Source organism: Phascolarctos cinereus, unplaced genomic scaffold, assembly GCF_003287225.1.
Source record: "Phascolarctos cinereus isolate Bilbo 61053 unplaced genomic scaffold, phaCin_HiC Scaffold_4;HRSCAF=312, whole genome shotgun sequence".
Lineage (NCBI taxonomy): Eukaryota > Metazoa > Chordata > Mammalia > Diprotodontia > Phascolarctidae > Phascolarctos > Phascolarctos cinereus.
Window position 1 is genome coordinate 721,836,833 of NW_027555847.1, and position 22,960 is coordinate 721,859,792.

General features: G+C 48.5%; 1 protein-coding gene across 6 annotated transcripts in view; it reads right to left on the reverse strand.

The window, feature by feature from the left end:
* Positions 1-22,960, reverse strand: part of CLTCL1 (clathrin heavy chain like 1) — an 83,234-nt gene that overhangs the window by 39,138 nt on the left and 21,136 nt on the right. For 5 of the 6 annotated variants that reach the window (XM_020996349.2, XM_020996347.2, XM_078154450.1 and 2 more), the window contains 10 exons: positions 21,019-21,180; positions 16,641-16,754; positions 14,929-15,102; positions 7,944-8,141; positions 7,195-7,395; positions 6,953-7,105; positions 5,486-5,608; positions 3,453-3,590; positions 1,629-1,793; positions 675-855 (listed from right to left, as the gene is read on the reverse strand). In XM_020996349.2, the coding sequence (XP_020852008.1) occupies positions 675-855; positions 1,629-1,793; positions 3,453-3,590; positions 5,486-5,608; positions 6,953-7,105; positions 7,195-7,395; positions 7,944-8,141; positions 14,929-15,102; positions 16,641-16,754; positions 21,019-21,180 (1,609 nt within the window). Of the gene's footprint in view, positions 1-674; positions 856-1,628; positions 1,794-3,452; positions 3,591-5,485; positions 5,609-6,952; positions 7,106-7,194; positions 7,396-7,943; positions 8,142-9,170; positions 9,322-14,928; positions 15,103-16,640; positions 16,755-21,018; positions 21,181-22,960 lie in introns of those variants that run through there. The other variant, XM_020996353.2, reaches the window with a different exon arrangement.

Genomic DNA, 22,960 nt, shown 5'->3' on the forward strand with positions numbered 1-22,960 from the left:
ATCTGGCCAAGGCTCCTGGAGGACCCTCCCAGGGGCCGCACAACTGCCTGCTCAATGGACAGACTCCTTCGGGCACCTCGGCCCAGAGCGCGGGACTATGCTGAGAAAGGGGCAGGGAATAGTTGAGTGGGCAGCCTGGCCGCACTCCCCAGACCTCGGTCACTGAAGGTCACAGAAGGAGGAAGGACTGACAGTGAAGGATGGTCTCCTTGTTTTAAAGCAGGGCTAATACATATTAGAAAATGGCAGGTATCTCAGAATAAGCTGGCAGCTGAGACCAACTCAAAAAGGTAGGAAACTCCAGAAATATCCCCATGAGAGAAGGGAGACATCTGCAGAGGAAGCCAGGGAGCAAGGGAGCCAGCCTTCTCCTTCTTAGCTCCAAGAATTTGATACTGCCTGAAGCACAGACCCCAGAAATAATCGACCGCGAAGCTAACGCTCACTTTGAAATTTGGTTTGGGGGCAGGACGAAGCAGCACTGGAGCTGGACTGCTTAAAAACCTCATGATAACTCATCCAGTGAGGTCCCACCTCAAAATCATGGCAGAAACAGCTAAGAGTAGTAATGTGTTACTACCACGTGGTCATGCCACAACCAGGCCCCTCATTCCATCGGGTCAGGCAGAACGCTCTTCCAGCCAGAAGGCAGCCGGTATGGGCCGGCGCAGTACCTTCGTAACTCTTGAAGGACTCAAAGAGCTCCACGAGGGTCTGGGTGCCCAGCTGCTCATGGTACTTGGAGGCCACCTGCACACCCAGCTGAAGGTTCTGCCGGATGTTGGCAGACAGCATCGCTCGCAGGCACTCCACGGAGTCCTCCACCGACAGTGAGCCAAAGAAGTTCACCAGCCACTGAGGAAGAAAAGTCGACATGGCGTGACTCACCATGGAGCTTGGTGCAGGAGGGACCCTGTTAGAGCCCGACGTGGTCCCCAAAACTGTGACACACACAAAGGGACTATATTTCCTGACACGCATCAAAAACGGACATTTCCAAAGAACTGAGACAGGAAAAGAGGATGGCATGGGAAGCTGGGATCTCCAACCCTGCCCTGCTGGGGTCTTCCCTCAGGACTTCCCTCCGCTCTCTTTGTGGGGAGGCTTTCTAAATTACTAGTTTCTCCACTCCCCCCCCAAAAACGACATGGAAGCTCCCCCTCATACCAAGGAAGGCAAGTCACACAAAACAAATCTGCACTTCAAGCTCCCCAGTTCTCTGTCTAAAAGCAGGATCTAGGCCAACTTTGTCACCAGTATGGGAGACTTGTGATTGGTTATTGTGCTGATAATAGATTTAACGAGACAGCCCTGTGGGAGAAATGAGCGCTCCCTAACCCAGGAGACTAGACGGCTTGGCTGGTTCTCTCATGCGGTCTGAAATGCAGAGCAGACTTCCACACCTCAAACCACGAACCTGGTAAGTCGGCACAGATCAGAACCCAATAATGCTCCTAGCTTCGCACAGACAATGAGCCCTCTGCACTACCAGAGCCCCAAGGTTAAAGGAAACTTCAAGCTACCTATGGGCACTGCCACAAGACGCAGGCCCCACCACTTGTGAACAGAGCCCACTGCCCAGAGAGCTGCACATGAGTCAGCGGCAGAAGCAAGAGGCCTTCCGGTACCTCGGCGTTCAGGAGGTGCGTGTGGACCACGGCGCGCTTGATGTCATACGGATCCGTGTAATGCTCCAGCGCTCGCTGCAGCAGGCCCGCTTTCTCACAGAGCTGGGCAATGTGGGCACGGTCATAGTGGGTAAACATCTGATTCCCAAGGATGGCATCTGCAACCTGTCACACCAAGAAAACAGAAGCACTCTAAGGACAGGGGGAGGTCGGCAACGGCCCCTCCATGCTGCTGTGTCTAATTCCATGCAGTATGTCCCTGGCTCTCTGGGGTAGCCATAAGCCATATGCTACGCTGGCTTAAACCACACCTGGAGGTAGTGTCATTTTTAGCTTCTCAGCGTGGCCCAATCACTCACGCCGATAACAGTGACCTCACACCCGTCCAATCAGCAAAGGTGGTAAGAAAAAAATCCAACATTGTACAACCGTGGGAAGACAGACATTGCGATGCTAAGTTACCAACGGCTTCACCCACTCAGGTAAAGAGCTTAGAATTATGGCAGAAAAGTGAACTCACTGTTCATGCCCTTCGGTCCCAAAATCTTACCACAGGAAAACTAATTCTCGGGGCAGCTCGGCGGCACAGTGCATAGAGCACCGACCCCGGTGTCAGGAGGACCTGAGTTCAAATCCGGCCTCAGATACTTGACACTAGCTGTGTGACCCTGGGCAAATCACTTAACCCCATTGCCCAGCCCAAAAAAATAAAAAACCCACTAATTCTAGGAAGGGCAAGGTGAGCTGAAGCTGGCAAGAGAAGACAAAGGTGCACAAAAAAGTCTTTGTTTGTTTTGTAAAGAAGAAACTGGAGCTGGACTGGGAGTACGTGGGTTAAATGAAAATAAAGAGAACGCTGCATGACTCCATTCTCCTTTTATGCTCTCTTCTGGACCGAGAACAGCCTCTCCTTGGGCAGGACAATGGACAGCCAAGGGACAGCCCAGGAGAACACCAGGGAGCACCAGTGGCCCTGGGTGAATACAAGCCACCCGCTTCAGGGAACAGCCCCACCAGGTCCTGAGAGACCCAGCCACTGGGACTGTTTCGTCCGTGTTCAGGGACACTGGAAACCAATGGGGCAGTGCTGCAAGGGCGGAGGGCACCGAGCAGAACCGTGTGCTGGCGCAGCGGTCCCTGGGGTCCAGGAATCATCTAAGGGCACAGGACTTGTCTAGCGTTTAAGCATTAAAGTGAAGCTGAGACGTTCCTCACGGTCAGAGCTCACCCTGATGAGGTGGCGCAGGAACACAACCCAATCAGCCTCACTGACCACGACCCCACAGAAATAAGTAAGGGCTGGATCGAGATGAAAAATGCACACGGCTCACCCCCTCATCTCCTGCCAGACGACGAGCCACCTAAGCCCTGGTCGGCAGCAGGAACAGAGAGGACGCGGAGCACGACTGCCCTCCGATACTGGCCTGGGACAGCCACGAGGAAGAGGGCCACAGCAGGGCTGACCCAAAGCAGACCAGAGGAACGCAAATTCTCTGTCACTAGAAGCCAGACACCTGGTGTCCCTTTTTGGCCCCCTGGACAACGCCCTCAGAGGCGCTGTGAGTCCTCTGCTGCTAAGTGGAGAGGGCTCCGAGAAAAAGTATGTACAGAGGCCTCTGAGGTTCACCCCAAAGGGCCCAGATGGATGGACGGCCTTGAGCCTGGGAAGAGCAGGGAAGCTCTGCTGTATTTCCCTTGTTCCTCCATCACAAGCTGTGCCCTGTGGGCCACACCACTCCTGCAGAGTCCACAAGCAGCTGTCCATGAAGACTTAGCACCAGGCACTCCCAAGCCACACCTGCACAGAGGAGGGCACAATCCTACCTGTGGGGCATGGATCAGGTTCATCTCCAGTAAGCGGGTCTGGAGCTGTCCTTCTGCAGGATGGTTGTTCTTCAAGGCATCTAGTAAGAAAGACGTGCACTGCTGAATCAAGCTGTTCTCCATGAAGACGTCCACAATCTGCAAACACAGTCCCACAACAAGGCTGTCATCACAGCTCTTTGCTCCCACCTAACCTAAGGGGCCACCTTCTCCTTCCCAGGGAGGGAGCTCCCCCGGTCGGGGCAGCTCAGCTCCTTCTCTGTCCTCTGGGGCACACAGGGGGACAGCCCAGCCAGGATCATGCAGCCAGTCGGTGTCAGAAGCGCTATCTGAGCCCAGATTTTCCTGGCTCCTGACACAGGGCCCTTGTAAATGCTCTCAAAACTAGCGAAAGAGACTCTTTCTCCCTCTGGATAGCTGACAGATTTCTCAAGACTCAGTGCAATTTGACGATCAGCACTTACATCAGCTGCACCTTCACTCCGAGGTTTGAACCTGGTCAGAATCTGCTCCATATACTGCCCACTGCACAAAAGGGGTCACTTTATGTTTGGGTCACATGCCATATCAGTACGTTCTGGGTCACCAAGGGTTACATTTCACTTTCCACAGACAAACTCCCCACAAGAGGACAGTCTTGCACCTGGTCCAAAGCCCAGAGGCCAGGGACTATAACTGTCCAGGGTAGGGCCGAGGCCTAGATTTTTAGCCCAATGATTTCAGCTCCTAAATCCAGAGCTTTAAAAACACAGAATGTACAAGCGTCCAGCCAAAGAGGTGAAAAAATTATGTATTTAATCATCTCAGGGTCACTAAGTTAGACTCCATCCATTATTACACGTGTTAGTATAACTCTATCAATATGGACTCTGCCTACATCCCTACTGTGCAACCTCAGTGACCATTTATAAGAAATCACACACGTCCCCATGAGACTGTAAAAACAAAGGCCAAGGCTACCTCACCAAGGAACAAACTGCTTGTCCAAAATTAGCTAATGACCTGTCCAGAGTCAGGTACGCCAACTGAGCCCTTGACAGCTACAGGACCTCTCCCAAGTGGTACAAGGCAGGAGACACAAGCTTTGGGGAAGCCACCCAGTCCTACCTAAGCACAGCCACGCACAGGCCATGGCACACACACCTGAGGGGTGAAGCGGCTGGTGGTCCCGAGCGGGCACTGAAGTGGGAGAACAGCCTGCTGAATTCTCGCTATGAGGGGAGGGGTACACAGGCTTAGCAAAGGAAAAAAGGGCACTCTCGCAAACACTTATTGGCTTTCCCTGTGCTCAGAAGATGGCACAGAGCGCTGGGTCTGGAGTCAGGAAGACCTGAAAGTCTTGAAATAGAATCATGACTAAAGGCCAACCACCATTTCAACTCAAGGCCACTTGTGAAACAAGAAAACGCTGGAGCTGACGGAAACTCAGGAGTCTAATAAAGCTGCAGAGATCCAGACACGGCTATAAACCCCTGCCCCGGGGGCAGCCCCTCAGAGCCGACCTATGATTCCATCAGCACAGGGAATCTGACGGCAAGGCAGCCTGTCTGTGCTCTAACTTCCCCAGGCAAGGGGACCAGCCACCAATTGTATTTTGAAGGTACAGCCTTTGAGACCCCAGGGTGCCTCTGCCCACAACGGACTGGGACTTGAACAAAAGTTACTCTTTTCAGCCCACCCTAAAATAAAAGACTGAAGCCCTGCTGTTTTCCAACAACTAGGTGAAAAGCTCTCCTGGCATATTAGATGTTTATTCAGGCTACTTCATGGGGTAGAAGTGAGGAAAGTCTAGGCCCTAAAGACCATGTCCTCTGAAGACTTACCCAAGAGGTTTCACTTGGACTTCTAAGAGCTAAGTCAATGGGAAAACGTCAATTGGCAGAAAATCCTCCCAGACAATGAGGCCTTAACCCAAGGCTTGCTGAACAGAAGGGTTGTAACTCCAGAGAGATTCTAGTTCCACTCAGAAGATACGCTTGCCAGTCAGGGTCGGCTCCGTGAGGTTCCCTGAGGCGAGGCGCTCCTCCGCTCACCTGATTGATGTTGGCCAGCGGCTCCCCATCCTGCCCCAGCATTTGAGCAAATTGCAGGCCCTGCTCCGGGCTGACCCTCATCACGCTCCTCAGCAAGGAGATCCAGTCAGGCGTGTATGCAACCTGAAACAGACAGATGCCGTCTCATTCACAGCTGGCTCACGGGCCACCGCACGGACACTGTCACACAACGGGGGGCATGGCTGAGAGCCAAGGCCACGAGCCACGACCAGCAGACCCGCAGTGGCAGCTGCCATCCACCAGAGGGCACGGCTAACACGGCACCCCTGAGAACTCGGAGCCTCGGTGAGTCTGGACTCAGTGCCCCAGTCACTCCCACCAGCCGTTATGGAAATCTGGGGGCAGCATCAGCAACCGGGAGAACAAAGGGTGCAGCACCTGCTCTGCTCAATTCCTCTGCATCGTGTCCTTCCTACTTTAGAAATTATTCTACACAGTGAGCCCCTCTGGGGCGAGAGCACTCCGGCCACTGCTCTCCTCAGCTCAGGTGCTGCTGGGACCCCCCGACCCCTGGGCAGGGAACGCCATGGCCCCTTCTCAGGACAGAGCTTTTAAACGCATGACATGAGAGCAGGCAGCGAGACCAAGGAAACCGATGATGCTGAAACACAGTGATATGTTTTCTACAGTGAGCCCGAGGTTCCAAATCCCATTGGATGCCTTGTTTCTCTCCCTCTCTCGGCTAGGCGACGAGGTTAAGTGACTTACACTGGGTCCCACAGCTAGTGGCAGTGCTCTATCCACTGCGCATCTTATTTCTCTTTCATGTGCTCGTAGTGTCCGGCCCTTAACAAAGACTTCACTGAGCACAGCCACATTTCTCACTCGGAAGAGAAGTCATGAGGATTCTGGATCAGAAGCACAAGCCTCTGAAGGCCTCCCAGGGCCGCGCTAAGTGCTGGAGAGACAAGGACAAGCAATGAAACAAGCCTGCTCTCCACAGCAGACGGTAGGCTTGTGTTGGAATAGATGCAAAAGAAATGCAGGGCAGTTAAGGTGGCGAAATCAGGACAAGCTTCTGTGGGGAAGGTGCCTGTGAGCGGCATCCTGAAGGAAGGGAGGCGCCGGGACGACCAAACACAGAGCTAGCTCGCTCATCTCTGCTATCAGCAAACCAACCTCAAACAAGAGACTCTCTCGGCTGTGGCCCAATCCACGTCTGGAATCCCGAGGGATCCCAGATTATGAGAAATCATGGACTCGAGTCCGCACAGGCCTGGACTCTAAACCCTTGACCTTCTCTGGGCCTCAACGCGAGGCATCACCTATTTTCCCTTGGCGCCAATCCAGAGGTCCGACCAAAAGCTACAGAAACAAGAAGTTTCTGGACTTGACTTTCCCAAGTCAGCTCATCCTTACACTGGAACTTCAGGTTTAAGGCACACTGAAGAGAACTCAAGCCAAGCACAGCTGTGGTCCGGACGGGCAGCTGCAAGGCTCTCTCACCTTCTTGGAGTAAAGCACGATCTTTTGGAATTGGCCCGTCTCCGCAAAGCACCGGATCACTTTGTTAGGCACGTTCGCCCGGAGGTAGACGCTGAGCGCTAGGGTCGGGTCGGCGGCTTTGACCAGATCTCCCAGCTCTTCGGAACACTCCAGCTAAGACACACAACAGGAGAGAATGCTGAGCCCAGTGATGCATGCTGGCTAAGCGGGCCCAGTCAGCACCTGGCATCGTGCGTCCTCACCTTGGCCTCCTTAAGCCACTTCTCCAGGAGCTGCTTGCGTCCCTGCTGAAGGACGGGCCGGCAAAGCTCCAAAGACTCAAACTTATTAAGCTGTCCTTGGTCCAGCAAGATCCCGAAGTACTGGAGCAAGGGGGAGGCCTGTCCAGGCTGGGCCGGCACGCTCTGGAACTTGCGGATGGTGTCACCGGTGCGCAGGATGCCCTAAAGGAGCAGCAGAGACAATCACAATCACTCTCAAGCCCTAACTGTGCTGCCCTCACGCTTCACTAAGAAAGTGCAACAGGCTGGTCCCTGGCTCCTCAGAGAAACGCATGCTGACCTTCTTGATCGGGCACCCGTCAGGGGGGTTAAGGCCCCACGGCCAGCCAAAGAGCTTTCTGTGACAAGACCATGAGGCAGAGACGCTCCTCTGGGAAAAGGCCCCTCCCTCTCCTAACTAACTTTGCGAGAAAAAACACTGCCCTCGGTCCTTGCCCAGCTTACTGAGCTTTCAAACATGACCACGGTCTGTGGGAGGAGAAGAGACACCTCCCCTTTAGCCCGACCCAGCCTCCCGCCATCACTGTCAGAGAGACAGTGCGGAGGAGCGCAAACAGCAGAACCTCGAGGTGTAGGCACTGCCATCTACAAGCTGCCCGACCCAGGATGGCAGAGAACTTTCGTCTTTCTGGGCTCGCGGGTTGGTGCCGCACCAAGTGATCTGAAGCCCCTTCCAGCCTGAGATGCTTCTGTACTGCTGCCTACGTTACCTTGGGTGCAGAAGCAGCAACTTTGGCGGCCTCGGCGTAGCTGCCCTGTGCAAAAAGGGTATTGAATTTTCGGGCAAAGAGCTCCTCTGCCCCAGCCAGGTTGCTGCGTATGGCCATGCGCAGTCCGAGGTCTGCGTTCTGGAGCACATTGGTGGCATAATTGACAATGTTATCTTCTTCCACACAGATTGACAAGACCTGGAAAGGACCAGAGATTACAAGGAGTAAATCTGCAGGAAATAACGCTACCTGGACTTCTCAGCTGAACAGTCAGGAGAGGGCAGACACCCGCACTGCAGGAGACTCAACATATCACCTGGGCCTCACTAGCAAAGCAATCCTGCATCAGAACAGAATTTCCCTTTCGAAGGCTTTTGGTTTGTCTGAGAGAAACGCTTTTGTGAATTTGCATCTTTGTAAATCAGGAGGGGATTGGCCTGAGCTGCATTTGGGAAATGATGCAGGATTTCCAATGACCCAAAACAGCTTTCTACTGCAAACATCCATCTTTTGAACATTAACATTCTCTTGTCAATGCTACCTGGATAGGATTCCAAGATTGTCCTGATCCCAAAAGAATTACTGTTATAAATAATTCAAAGTGCCCTAGAAATAAACATGGTGGCTATAAGCAAACTGCATACTACAGATAACCTCCACCCAAGAAAGGGCATAAAAATACTGTGGAGTACATAAATTACTGGTAAAGGAAATGGGACTGGTCACCTAACAACAGATAACAGATTTGTTGGTTAGGAGAAAGACTGTTATTTGAAATGAAAGTAACATTTTACTTTATTTTTTAATTGTCAAGTATTTCTTTTTTCTTCCTCCTACAACCCCCATTGAAAATTAGAAACCAAACCAACCTTTGGGGTTTTTTTTTGGTGGTGTTTTTTTTTGGGGGGGTGAGGCAGTTGGGGTTCAGTGACTTGCCCAGGGTCACACAGCTAGTGTTATGCGTATGAGGCCAGATTTGAACTCAGGTCCTCCTGACTCCAGGGCTGGTGCTCTATCCACTGTGCCACCTAGGTGCCCCCAAATCAACCTTTGTAACAAATGAATGTGATGGTAAAGTCAAAGGCATCAATAAAATTTTTTAAAAAAGAGAACAGATGAACAGCACAAGTGACATGTTAACGCCCTTCACTAAAAAGATGAGGCCAACTTCTAACAGGTACGGTAGAGCCTTCACTGAACATTTATGGGAAAACAGAAAACAATTACCACATGAAACCGGAGGATCCACGCAAGAAGTGACCACAGGACTTCCAAGATACTAAACAAGGCAGCAGACCATGATGTCATCCAATCCTAGGCATGTATACCGTGGGTATACTAACAGTCCTGATGGAGGTTGAATCTTGTTCAGCAGAGAAAGGCTTTCTGCAGAAAAACAGATTTCTCTGCAGTGAAACCTCCAAGTCTGGAGATAGTACAGATATATGACATGGTCACTGAAATGGACCCATCGCCTCTCAGATATTCAATGAAACAGATGACAGCTGATCCACACTTGTCCGCCCATATCTTCTCACACACCGGGAGTGTGGTGTTGGGGGGAACGGGCAATATGCCAAATCCTCCTCATTTCCCCTATTAATGAAGCATATGGGTTGACCGATGGTTGTCATGACCACCAGAAAAATATTAGTACTGAAAAAGTAGATTTTTCAGAGAAAATCTTGGGCCATTAAAAAGAATTCTGGTGTTTCCCAGGGGCAATCCAGCCTGCTCCACTCTCTTTCAACTCTGGGGTCAATCATAATCCATCTGCAGTGTCTCAGGTTACCACGTATGCTGCTAGAAAAGCCCTACAAGATGCCCATCCAAGCGCATGCCGGTACAGACCAGGGGTATTCTTCATCCAGTGATCACTTGTGACTGTAGCCAACACTGTGGTGAGCAGAGAGTCCTTGTTTTCTGCCACGATGAATATACTCTTTCAAATGTTTATTGCTGTATTTTGTTTTTCTATCACCTACCTCATCCAGTGCAGCTCACCTCCCAGCCTCATGCAGAGGGAGCCATTCCTTAACTAAACAGCGTATCAGGAGATGCCTGGCCTCACATGAGCAGAGGCCAGTGCAGATTCCCGCATTCCTCTGGAGGGAGGAGCTCTGTCCTAATGATGGAAGACTCACTTGTAATGTTTCTAGTGTTGCTGTTCTACCCTCTGTCGTAATCACTCGGGAGTACTGTTTCTGCAGCTCTCACTTTCACTAAAATTCCACTACACTCAAGGGGCATCATTTGTTTAGTGATTTGTTTCGGCAACTGACCATTGCCAGGCTTGGCTCCCTGAAGACGTGCTCCTAGAAATATTCTGTGGTGCACACATACATCTCGACAGGGGGAGTTCGAGGTTAAAGGGTGAGGGCGTTTCAGTCGTTTTCTCTGTGTAATTACAAATTGCTTTCCAAAACGTCTGGACCAATTCACAGCTCCACCAGCAACGCATTAGGGTGCCCACCTTTCCCTAAGCCCTCCAACATGGATTCTTCCCGTCTCTGTCATCCCTGCCGATTTTCTGGGTGCGAGGTCAGGGTTGTTTTGTTTTGAATTTCTCTTGTTATCGGTGATTTGGACAACTCTTTCAGATAGCTGTCAATGGTTTACAGCCGTTTCGAGGACGGTTTGTTCATATCTTCTGAACACTAAACAGCTGCAGAATGGCTTTCAGTCTCATGTATGCTACCTGTCTACATTTCCTGGGACTTGATACTGAGGGAACTGAGGGGGTTAGGACAGCAAGTGGTTAATTGTAGGATTGAGTGAACCACACTGACTCCATCTTGTGACTCAGTTCTCAAGCTAGCTCAGTTCTTCTATTCAATGAAGGGTTTAATACAACTTCTGTCTTGTGAGAAAACTTTATTCAAGTGTGGGAATTGGGAGAAAATACAATTGCATCGTCTGAGCCTCGCACTGCATGGCTGAGAAGCTGGACCACTCTCACCTGCTGCTTAAAGACCCTTAACTAAGGATCTTGGTTATGCCGACCAGAAACCCAGTCCGATCTGAAGACTGACGTGAGGAGTTTTCTCACAACTGTACATCTCAAGCAACACGTACGTGCTATCAGAAAACTGGCCCCAATCAACCAGTTATTGTTTCCATGTTCCTCTGACTGCATAACAGACATCTGGGGGGAGTGGGACATCTCCTTTTCTAATTTCAGGGAACTGCACCTGTTGACTCGATCCCTCCCAGCTCAGAAAGTCCCTGATTTTTCATCCAATTAGAAACTAGATTACCTAATGTTGTATTATTTCCTTTTAAATAACTGGCCTTATTGGATTCATTGTTCTTAATGTGTAAGTCTGTCTCTCCTTGTATTCAGGGTCCAGTGCCAAAGCTGAGGAAAGTGACTGGGTCCTGATTTGTAACTCGAAATGCCTGAAGCTCAAATCGTGCTGCTTCAGTCATTTTATCTCACACCCACCACAAGATCAACTAAAGGACTGAAGGGCAGCTCTCACTTTTCAAGGACCTGCATGATTCTGACATACACAGCAGCGGAAAGTTTGAGTTAGGGCAATCTAGGCTGTGGTCAGACACTTGAGCACAGTGAGGTCTTGTCTTCCTTCCCCTTCTGAGTCAGCGTGCTGTGGCCTGTCACTCCTGAAGCCTGAATGCTTCCTCCTCCTCCTCCTCTCTCTTGCGCCAAGCCTCCTCCCTCCACGATGGCACAAACTTGCTGCTTTTCCCAGTTTCGTTCTCATTAGCGCCATTTGTACTTCCTTGAGAAGTGGAACTATACATGAGCGCATGTAGTATTGCTGCTATTGTCCTTGTCGGTGAAAAAAGTTGGTTAGAAAAATCCCTAAACACCTTTTCTATCGTTTGTCTATCTGCTGTCCTAGCTTCATCCTCAAAATGTCCTCAAAGGACGACTGCCCTTAATTGGGACTCCTGGCAAACTTTCTTTCACCTAGTTTTTCCATCCATTGATTCTTGCTGTTTTACGAGGAAATACTGCTCATAATATTCTACCATCCTTCTCTGGAAGATTTTATGGGCAAGTTTATGCATTAAAGCAACGTTAAACTTGGTTGCCACCTCTCTCCACCAGGCTGATCACAAATGTTTTTGGCTCTTCTGGGCTCATGTTTACACCATTTTGCTATAATTGGTGTGGTGTCCTATTTATTTCCCATTTTTCAGTGTTACCTTCTTTAAGCATGGAGTCGTTTTAATGCACACCACCCCTTTGTCTCTTAGTTCTTTCTTCTAGTCTTGTATTAATTTTGATCCATCAAGGATGTCACTATTCATACACTGCGTCTGCCCAAGACATCTGGACAAATGGACCAATTCTATGGATTGTTCAGACCACAATACATTTGGATGGACAAATGGTATTCTCCATCTAATATCCATAAGTTTTTCCTGTGTGGATTTTAGGCCAAGCTCTGAGTGATCATGGATCTGTTACATGCTGGAACTGGATACCATCAGTGTGATGTCATCTGCAAACATCACCACCTACAGCAAATTCTCCGGTTTGGGGTCTCGGCATGACGTGCTCCACAGTGTCAGCAAACACCTTCTAGCAACAAGACGTCTCTAGTTCTACACTCTCTTTAATATTAGTAACCACAGAAGTAGATAAAAAAGTTACCTTCCCTGTTAGAGATCTTAAGGAATCTGTATGATTTCACTGTTTGCGTGGTTAATGTCTACTGGGTGAGAGACTTTCAGGTGTTCTGTGCAAATCAAATTTTATTTACTAATCAAGCAACAAGCAGAGTGATCTTACATCCTCACTCCTTTTCATCAACTGTGTGCCTGAAAAGCGGCAGTCATTTGTAGTCAAAGGTGCCACTTGTACACACACTTGTAGGTTTTTCCCATTAAAAATCTGGCAGAGCTCAGGTACAAGTCAGAAAGCCGACAGGCTGGGCGTCAGCGATGTACTTATGCGACTCTTCCCAATTCCGTGCCATTTCTACTCCCTCAATCAGTATGTCTGTGATTGTCACTGAGAAAGCTTGGAAGAATCTTTTAAACTTAACAGAAAACTGACTTCTTGATGTTGTTTTTGTGGGGATGAGTGTCCTTCTGCCTACCTGGGGAGAAAATCGAACCTTTTCTCCAAAAAGCTGGCAATCTGACTGAACACAGACAATTTTGATTCAGGAAGGACTCCCGTATTAGTAACAAGCCATTTCCTGTCTGTAAAAATACAATTTATTGTGGCTTTATATACCGCTGATCATATCTTGTACCATATGGTTCTTTTCTCAGTGAAAGTGCTGAAGATACACAGCGTGAGGCTTCTGTGTATTCTGCCTCTCATCTCTTAATTCTGACCTTTATTATGATAAAAAAAATGTGTTACTCTTTTCTAAAGATTGTTGTCCCTTCGCAACAATGCACCCCCCCACCCCCACCCCAGGCCAAACAGCAGCCTCCCTTGTAACAATTAAGTCCAGTCAAACAAAACAAGTCAAGGGGATGACTGCATCTGAGAGCAGATGCCTCATTAAGCTGCTGTAGCCAACCGCTTCTTAGCCCGGAGGCAGAAGGACACTCGTCATCATCAGATGAGTCTCACTTGGTTACTGACTACACTGGTCAGAAGCATGAAGTCTTCCGACCTCAATTTTCATTAGTGCAGTCCTTGAATAAAGCGTTATCTCTGTTTAACTCTGCATCAATTCATAACAGCCTTTTCCAATTTTTAAAAAATTCTTCACATCTATCATTTCTGGCAGGGTAACCACATCCTCTTCCCTGTACATGCCACAATTCATTCCTCTATTCTACATAAATGGGCATTCAATTTCCCTCCAGTTTTTTTTGCTCTTAAAGTGATGATACAAATATATTGGAGAGGTGGAGACTGAACTCTATTTCTGCATGTATTTTTTGCTATCTTCACCTATTCCCACCTTCGTACTGAAGTTAGACTGCATTAAAGTATGGATTAATTTAGTCTGCAGGGTCTTAAGTTTGATAGAATCTCTCTGCCTCCCCAAACCTCAGCTGGCTTCATGGCTGTCTTTTTGTGCTTAAGGAATTATTTTCGTAAAGTTTTATACCTCTTTGACCATTTGGCCAATTCTGTTTCTGAAGGTGGTGTTCTCTTCCGTACTTTTTGTGTCTCTTTTTACCGAGCTGTTAATTCTCATTTCCTAATTTTCTTGCATTGCTCTCCTTTCTTTTCCCAATTTTTCCTCTACCACTGATCCGATTTCATTTTTTTTGCTCTTTTCTTTAGCTGTTCCAGGAATTTTCTCTGGGTTAGCGTCCAATCTGCATTTTTCTTTGAGCCTTTGCTTGTAGCTGTTTTCCACGGCGTTACCTTCTGAGTGTGCAGGCTGATCTTCTCTGTCGCCACGATAGCTTTTTACGGTCCGGTCCATTTGTTCTCACTGTTTGTTCATTTTTCTAGCCTGATGCTTCATTTGAAGCTACATTTAAGATTCGGCTCTGCGGGGAGAGGGGAGGCATAGCACGCTGTCCCCGGCTTTAGGCCTTTTCACGCTGCTGGTTTCACAGCTAGTTCTTTGGGCTGGGGGTGAGGGGTCTGTTAAGGTTTTGGTGTTTTCAAGGCGGTGTGATCTGGGAAGAAAGGCGGTCATTGCTCTCCTGGTCTGTACTCTGGTCCTTACCCAGGCAGTATTAGAGGTCACAGCTGGACTAAGGACTGCCATCCTTAGAACCCTCTTTCCTCTTCTGCACCACCTTGTTCCCGCATGAGTGTGGAGGGGCCAGTGTGGACCAGAGAGAGAGCCTACCTTCTTCTGCTTCATGGGTGACGGGCACAGCCAAACCTCCTTATCAATGAGCAGCCTGCCAAGGGAGAACAAGCTTCTCCACAGGCTACTTCTTAGAAAGCAGATGGCCTTTCTGGGATCCCACCCGAAGGGTCACAGGGCTGGCAGAGAACGGGCTGCACGGGGGGCTTCTCTCCAACATTCTGTTGAGTGGCATTCCCTAATTTCTCCTGGGGGTTCATGAAGAGGAGGTGACCTACCTGCCCTTTCTTGTTCACACCAATAATCCCAGAGGTAGGTTCGTGAGGAGCAGTGACAAAGATCGTGTCAGCACTGATGCGGTTCATGTATATGCACACTCCAGACTCCAAGTCATACAAGTGGATGTAACCGTGCTTGGTAATCAAGTAAATAACTCCATGCTTGATTCCTATCTGTAAGGAAAGGAAAAAAACCATAAGACCCTCACAGCTGTGCCCACGCCAAAAGCAGTTTCAGGCTGAAACACTGCTGAATCCGCCTCGGCTGGGAGGCGGCCTCCCTGTCCCTGAGGCCCTCCCTACTCCTGAAAATAAGAGGTTTCTTTTCCCCAGCCTGGGCCTTCAGCCCCCGCCTGCCAAGAGCCTTCATCTAAAAACAATGCAGGCATCACAGGCCGCCGGGAAAGAAGCACCACGACAGGGCGCGGGGCAGACAGCTCGGGTAGGGGTGTCCTTGTTCATTCTAAGTTCAAATCTAGCCTCTTGTAAGTAAGACGACAACAGCAGCGCACACTTACGTAGCACCTCCTGTGTGCCAGGCCCTGTGCAAACATTTCTCAGTAATTCATTCTCTTGTTTGATCTCACAACAAGGCAGCTGCTGGTATTATCCTCATTTTAAAGATGAGGAAACAGAGGCAAACAGAAGGGAAGTGCCTTGCCTAGGGTCACCCAGCTAGTGTTATGTTTCTGAGGCCAGATCTGAACTCGGGTCTTCTTGACTCCAGGGTCAGCACCACAGCCATTCCATGTGCCACCAGGCTGCCCCGAAGTGGAGGGGAGCAGAGAGAGGAGACACACCAGACGCAGCTGAGGGGCTTTTCACTCTGTCTCTGTTCTCACCTCTGCTGAGGCACTCTGGCTGAATGGGTCTGCAGGAGAGCTATGTCTGAATTTATGCAAGGTTGGATTTAGGAGCTCCCTCAACCATGATCTCTGTCACAGCAGAACACTGGAGACAGCGGAATCTGAATCTCGGCTCCCACACTTTGGAGACCTGTGACCCTGACCCCTGAGCCTTGGTTTCCTCATCTGTAACATGAAGGTGACACTCAAGCCCACATTCTTCACTGGGTTGTTAGCAAAGGCCTATCTCCATGTCACTGTGTCAAACACCAATCCAGCAGGTGTGCAGCTGTGGACAGGGGTTTCCCCAACAGACACGAAATTTCAAGACTTCGACAGTTCTATCTACAAACAGAATTTGAAAGTCATCTGAAAGTGTTAGTCTATGATCAAAAAACATTATTAAACTACCTGAAAAAGACAAGGGGGAAAATGTGAGAACAGAGACAACAGGGCGATTTTGGCCTCTCCCCCTGCACCAGCCTCCTACGCCTGACTTGGGCTGGTTCATGATGATGAGAAATGACCAGCAGAGTAACCTTCCCCTGGCTCTGTAGCTTTCCTTCTTAGAAGCCAATCGGGACAATTATTAAGAAACAGAGGCAGTCTGACCAAGGATTAAACCGCCCCGCCCCCCACATACACAAACACAAAATTCTTTGTTTCAGCTAGTTCACAGGACCACACAGTCTGTGGCATCGAGATCCAGAAGAGGAGGAAGCAGGCCTGGGCCAGAGAAGTGATTGCCCCAAGGCTATACTAGCAGAGGTAGCAGCGAGGATCTGAACCCAGGTCCTCAGCTTCCAAATCCAGGGCATTCTCTGTCCGATCATTGGCAGGAACTGAGAGAAAATGAAACCTTCTTACCTGCATAGCCACAGGGAAATCCGTCTGTGCCTCTGGAGGAAAGAACACGTCCACCGCTTTCTTCACAAATGGTTGGTTCCCTGCTGCAGGCTGTCCCACTTCAATTATGTGCAGCTGGGGGAAGAGATTTCAGGTCATGATGCCCTCAGGCAGGCTGGCTGGGGAGGCACGAGGCAGCCTCCAGGGAACTGATTTAGCTTCAAGCTGATAAGACTGGACTAGCCCCCCCCACACACACACAGCACTGAGCCCGGGAGCACTGAGTGGGAGGCAGTGGGAGCAGGGTCGGAACAGGTGAGGCCACAGGAGGGCCAAGAGGGGAGTAAGAGGCAAGGCACAGAGCACATCAGGTAACAGAGCTCAGGAGAGCACAAGGGGCGTGGGAAGGGGAAGAGAAACACAAAATGGACAGCAGAGGCCAGAGATCCTAGTAAGCCCCAAGTCACTGAAAGCGAAAGGGGAGGGAGAAAGTTATAACTGGAGGGCAGAAACCCTAGCCAGCTCCCACCCACTTCTCTGGGAGTTTTCAAAGGCTGGGGATTCACTCAGCAGGCATTTATAATCTATTATAATTTATGATTTTATGTATAATATATTATTATACAATTTATATTATAATTTATAAGAGCACTTTTGGTTGGAGCAGAAACAAGGGAAAACTGGACAATTTAGGATTGATCTAGGGCTCCTGTGACAGGCCAGTAAATCTACAACCACCAGGAAAGAGACAAGCAGATGGGAGGGTACCTGAATGCTTCCTGGAGGAAGCATTGTGCAGGCTACTGTCAGCTCTGCTAGGGCACAGAGCATGTGGTGCGGGGGGGGGGGGGGGGGGTGAAAAGATAAACACAGTCAGGCTGTCTTAAATGGCTCAATCCCTAAAAGAGGTGGGGCTTTACAACAGACCACAGGGAACCACCCAGAGTTCTTGAGCAAAAGCCCATCACGATCAGACAACCGGCAGCAGTCTGTGCAGAGGGCATGTCGGCAGCCAGGGAAACCCCGGAGAAGGCTGCCCAAGAACTCAGACAAGAGAAAAAGAGAGGCTGCGTGAGGGCGCTCCTGGAAGGGCAGGATCTCAGCTCCGTGACATGGGCGAAACCCTCGAGAGCCCGAGAAGTACAGGAGAGCACCAGCACTCTTACAGATTCTGGACCGCGTTCCCTTTGCCACCAGCCCCCAACCAAACAAAATGGGGGATGAAACGAGACTCGAAAGGTCAGGAGGCTATGATGAAGGGCTCCAAGACGCTGTTGCTAGTTCTCAGCTGTCCTGCATTAGCCACACAAGTCACACGGGAGATCTAGACTTCCGTCACCGCTACATCTCGTAGGTTCACGTTCAACAAGGTCACGTATGCCAAGGAAAAGTGGCGATGCTTCAACATCTGAAAGCTCTTTTACTTCTTAAAATTAAACGTTATTTTTATCTTAAGGTTAAGCGCCAAAAAAAGAGTGCTTCTATATAAACAGAACACAAGAGAGCGCTGTATGGAAACCTGCGAATTTCCACTTCATACCGTACTTCTAAAAAAAATAGATAATAATTCCCTACTTTCAGATATGTTCTGCTTGTCTGTTCTTCCTTCTGCTCCCTTCTGTGCATCTAAAAAAATGTTTCAATGCCTCTTTTTTTTTCAGTAGGGGGAATCTGCAGAGTGTCAATTTTCCCTCTTCCCCAATCCTACTGAACTTAAAAAAAAAAAAAAGATGCCTGAAACAAATAAGCCAAGTCAAGTAAACAAATCCACACAGGGGCTGTGTCCAAAAGCACAGGTATCTTTCTGCACCCTGAATCCACCACCCTGGGTCAGGAGGGAGACAGCACACTCGAAGGCCCTCTGGTGACATGATGGGGCATGGAATCCAGCGGAATTCTAGAGCCTCTTAAAGCTGATTTTCTCCACAAGGTTGTTTTCGAATAAACTGTCCTCTTGGTTCTAGGGCATACTTCCCAGGATTCTCCGCACACACATCTTTTGTTATTTCTTCTAATGTAATATTATTATGAATGACATTCACTTCTAACAATTTGTTCAGCCATCCCCATTTTCCTGAAAGCTGTTTCTTGCTCTGAGTCTCTTGGGATTTTGAAAACAACAAATCTATGTTTTATTTTGTTGGGACCAGCAATTCCATTAATGTGATGATCCTCCACCAATCTGGTCTCTAACTCTTGGCCTTAATGAGGTTACATGACTTGCCCACGTCCACACAGCTAGGATGTCTGGGAGGCAAGGCCTGACTCCAAGGTCAGCCTTTAACACAATGCCATAAGTCTACACAGCATATAAAAATCTAGAAGCACAGTAAGTAGAGGCCCAGTGCCCACTACACTGGGCCTAAAAATTCTATTCTCCTCTTTACTAAAGTTCCTATCTGAGCCCAGAGCCACGTGCCTGTGCCTCAATTCCACCTCAAATGCCTGCTCCATTGGTATCAGTTTGCTTCTGTGCCAGAGATATGTCAGTATGGCCTGGGGGCTCCCATTCAAGACAGGAAATTAGATTTACATCCAGAAAAGCCGGCAGATACCCCAAGAAGGCACAGAGTTTTACGTGTGTATATGCCTGTGTGTGTGTGTACACACAGACATACATAAACATATATCTACATTTATAGAACAACAGAACAGCCATAGCTAGACTCTGCTGTACGGCAATCAATTGTGAAAAGACTGAGTAAACCGTGGGACAGGAAAGTCGTGGACCATGACTGCACTGAAAGAAACAAGTGGGAGGAATTCAGAGATACTTGGGCAAACCTGGACGAGCTGACAGAGGCCCCAGAACGGAGAGAGCAAGAGGCACCAGGGACACAAAAACAAGAGCACGCACGTTGCACCAGGACTCTGGCTGAGGCTGACCAGGGTACAGGGGAGGAGGGGGATGGGAACCAAAGGCCCCTGGCGTGGGGGAGGTGCTCCACCACAAGGTCCTGAGATTCACGGAGCAGAGGCTGATCTCGTGGTGATAAGGGGAGGTTCTATCAGGCAAAGGCAATCAGGAAAGGACAGCGACGCTTTGAAAATCACTGAAGCGTTTTAAAAGACTGGGTCCATCCCATGAGGATAAAGGAGTGTTCACAAAAGCTAAAGTAGATGTACTCTGGAAATTAAAAACTCAGCCGCTTACTAAGCGGCCAAGGAGGAGTTTGTGTGAAGGTCTGGTGCTAAAGGATCCGATCCAGGAAGCTCTGAAGTTATGTGGGGTTGTAAAGAAGAGGCCAATCAAGAGGAAATGGAAAATATCAGAGGGGCTGTGGGCAAACAGGCACACTAGCACCCTGCTGGCTAAACTGTGAACTGGTCCAGCCATTCTGGAAACCAGCATTCTCGGGACAGCGCCCAGAAAGCCACTTAATTGTGCACGGCCTTTAACTCACCCACACTGCTACTAGGCCTGTACCCCAAAGAGGCACCAAAGAAAGAGCACCAGGATTTATCTGTGCAGAAGATCAGAGCAGATAGTTTCCCCATGGCTAAAACAGAAAACCAGAGCGATGTTCTCCTGGAGAATGGCTGAACAAACTATGGCAGACGAATCCAATGGAATATTCTCGTGCCATAAGACATGATGACATGTACAACTGCAGAGGAAACCGGGACGACCTTTAGGAACCAATCCCGAGCAAAGTGAGTGGAACCGGAACGCGGCACACAATGCCACTGGAGAGAAATAAGAGACTTTAGAACGCTGATCAGTGACGTGATAAGCCTCCAGGCCCAAAGAATGAAGATAAAACACAGGACTCGCCTCCTGACAGAGAGGCAACGAACATAAGGCGTGCACAGAGACTCGATGTTCAGAGGTGGGCAATGTGGGAGTTTATTTTGCTGGACTATGTCGATACACATTAAGCAATTTGATTTTTGAAGGGGAAGAGGCAGAGTAGTGAGAGAGACAGATTAATTTTTTAAAAATTGCTAAAAAAAGAAAATCAAGCTTAAGAAAAGTCTTACAAAAAGTATCCAAAATTAGAAATAAAACTCTACCTAAATCCCTTAATGAAGTAGAATAAACAAATCAATCAAAAATTCAGTGTCCCCTGTCCCCACCCCCCACCCCCATTATGCCTGAAAGGGGAGGATTTCTGAGAAGGCTTGCACAAGGCCGCCCTCTATCAGAAGCAGACACTGCTGGCCCATTTGGAAATCAAACCTCTATTGAATCACAGCTCTGAATTTGGTAGAAAACTGCTTGGGGAGCTGTGAATCCGGCTTCACTGATATCAAGGGAAATTCACTTTCTCACTTCAATTGCCAGGCTCTGGCTTCTCATTATTATTCCTATTTTGATAAATTGGTGCTTATTGCAAGAACCGAGGCCGTAACTCCACAGAAGGACAACACGAAAGGCAAGAAAGAGAAGGGGTTTTACCTTGCCACCTGTAGGGCTCCGTACAGCAAAACAGAAAAGAGTGGAAGCCTTGGAGTTCCCTTCTATTTTGAACTCGGCGAAAGCCGCAGCATGGCCTTCTATAGGCTGTGACACCTTCCTGTCCACGGAGTAAAGCTGCATTGCTCCAACTACACGGTTTTGCTAAAAGAATGTGCAGTGAGTGAAAAGGACATAGTTAACTTTGACACGGCAGGAAAGAAGAAAGCCTGAAGAGAACAGTGAGTAATTATTATTCTATCTTTAAAAAGAACAGAGGCATTTTTAAAATGGGAGGGTCCTATCTTTTAAAAAATTTTTATCAATAGCTTTAATTTTCTATCACCATTTCTTCTTTAAAAATAATTTATTTTTAGTTTTCAACATTCACTTCCATAAGATTTTGAGTTTTAAATTTTCTTCCCCTCCTTCCCCTCCCCCCACAAGACAGCATGCAATCTGATACAGGCTCTACTTACGCATTCATATTAAGCATATTTTCCCATTAGTTATGATGTAAAGAACAATAAGAACTAACGGGAGGAGCCATGAGAATGAAGCGATAGAACAGAACAACAAAGGAAAAGGAGAGCGAAGAGTCTGCTTCCATCTGCACCCACACTCCAAGGTCCTTTCTCTGGGTGTGGAGAGCATTTTCCATCATGAGACCCTTGGAGACATCTTAGATCCTTGCATTGCTGACAAGGGCTAAGTCTGTCAACTTCAGTCACTGCACAATGTGACTGTTTCTGTGTATAACGTTCTGCTGGTTCTGCTCACTTCACTCAGCATCAGTCCACACAAGTCTTTCCAGGTTTTTCTGAAGTCTGCCTGCTCATTATTACTATTATGATTTTTTTTGGCTAGGCAATGGGGTTAAGTGACTTGACTTGCCCAGGGTCACACAGCTAGTAAGTGTTATGTGTCTACGGCCGGATTTGAACTCAGGTCCTCCTGAATCCAGGGCCAGTACTCTATCCACTGCACCACCTAGCTGCTCCCTACTCATCATTTCTCATAGCACAAGAGTAGTCCATTACATTCATATACCACAACTTGCTCAGCCATTCCCCAACTGATGGGCATCCTCTCCATTTCCAATTCTTTGCCACCACAGAGAGAGCTGCTATGAATATTTCTGTACATGTGGGTCCTTTCCCCGTTTTTATGATCTCTTTGGGATACAGCCCTAGAAGTGCTATTGCTGGGTCAAAGGGGATGCATAATCTTATAGCCCTTTTGGGCATAGTTCCAAATTGCTCTCCAGAATGGCTGGATCAGTTCACAACTCCACTGACAATGCATTAGTATCACCTTCATTTCTGAATGTAATCCTGCCCCTTACCCAATAAGCCATCCCTTTTCACAGAGAAAAAAAGTTCAGCAAAACCAACCAATTTCATACCAATGGAACCTGATGCATATGCAATAAAACATGATTTTTTAAAACTAGCTCTTGCTATATGCATATGCAATGTGTCATAAAAATCACAAATGCAACAAAACATGACTTTTTAAAAAGCTAGCTGTTGCTTTTTTCCAGGGGACAGCATCCAAACACGAGAAAGCAGCAGGTGACATGATGTCAGCCTGGAGGGAGGTCTCCTCCGGCTCACCTGGGGAAGCTCCCCATGGCCTTTGGCCATCATATTGAACAACCACCCCAATGAAGGTACAGATGGCACCCTTATCAAACCTGCAGATTACATAAAGTAGAAGGAATAGCCAATATACTGGAAAATACCCAGAATACTACAAGATGGGCTAGCTGTGAAGACTGAAGTGATTCTAAAATGAGACTGAATAGAGAACGACGTAAAGTTCCGCTCCCGGGTTACAAAAAGTCCACCTCCTAAGCTAAGGAGAAGAGACACAGCTAGGTGAAAAATTCATATCAAATAAAGATTGGGGGAGGGTTTTGGGGTGGCAGGTGGTGTCAGTGGGG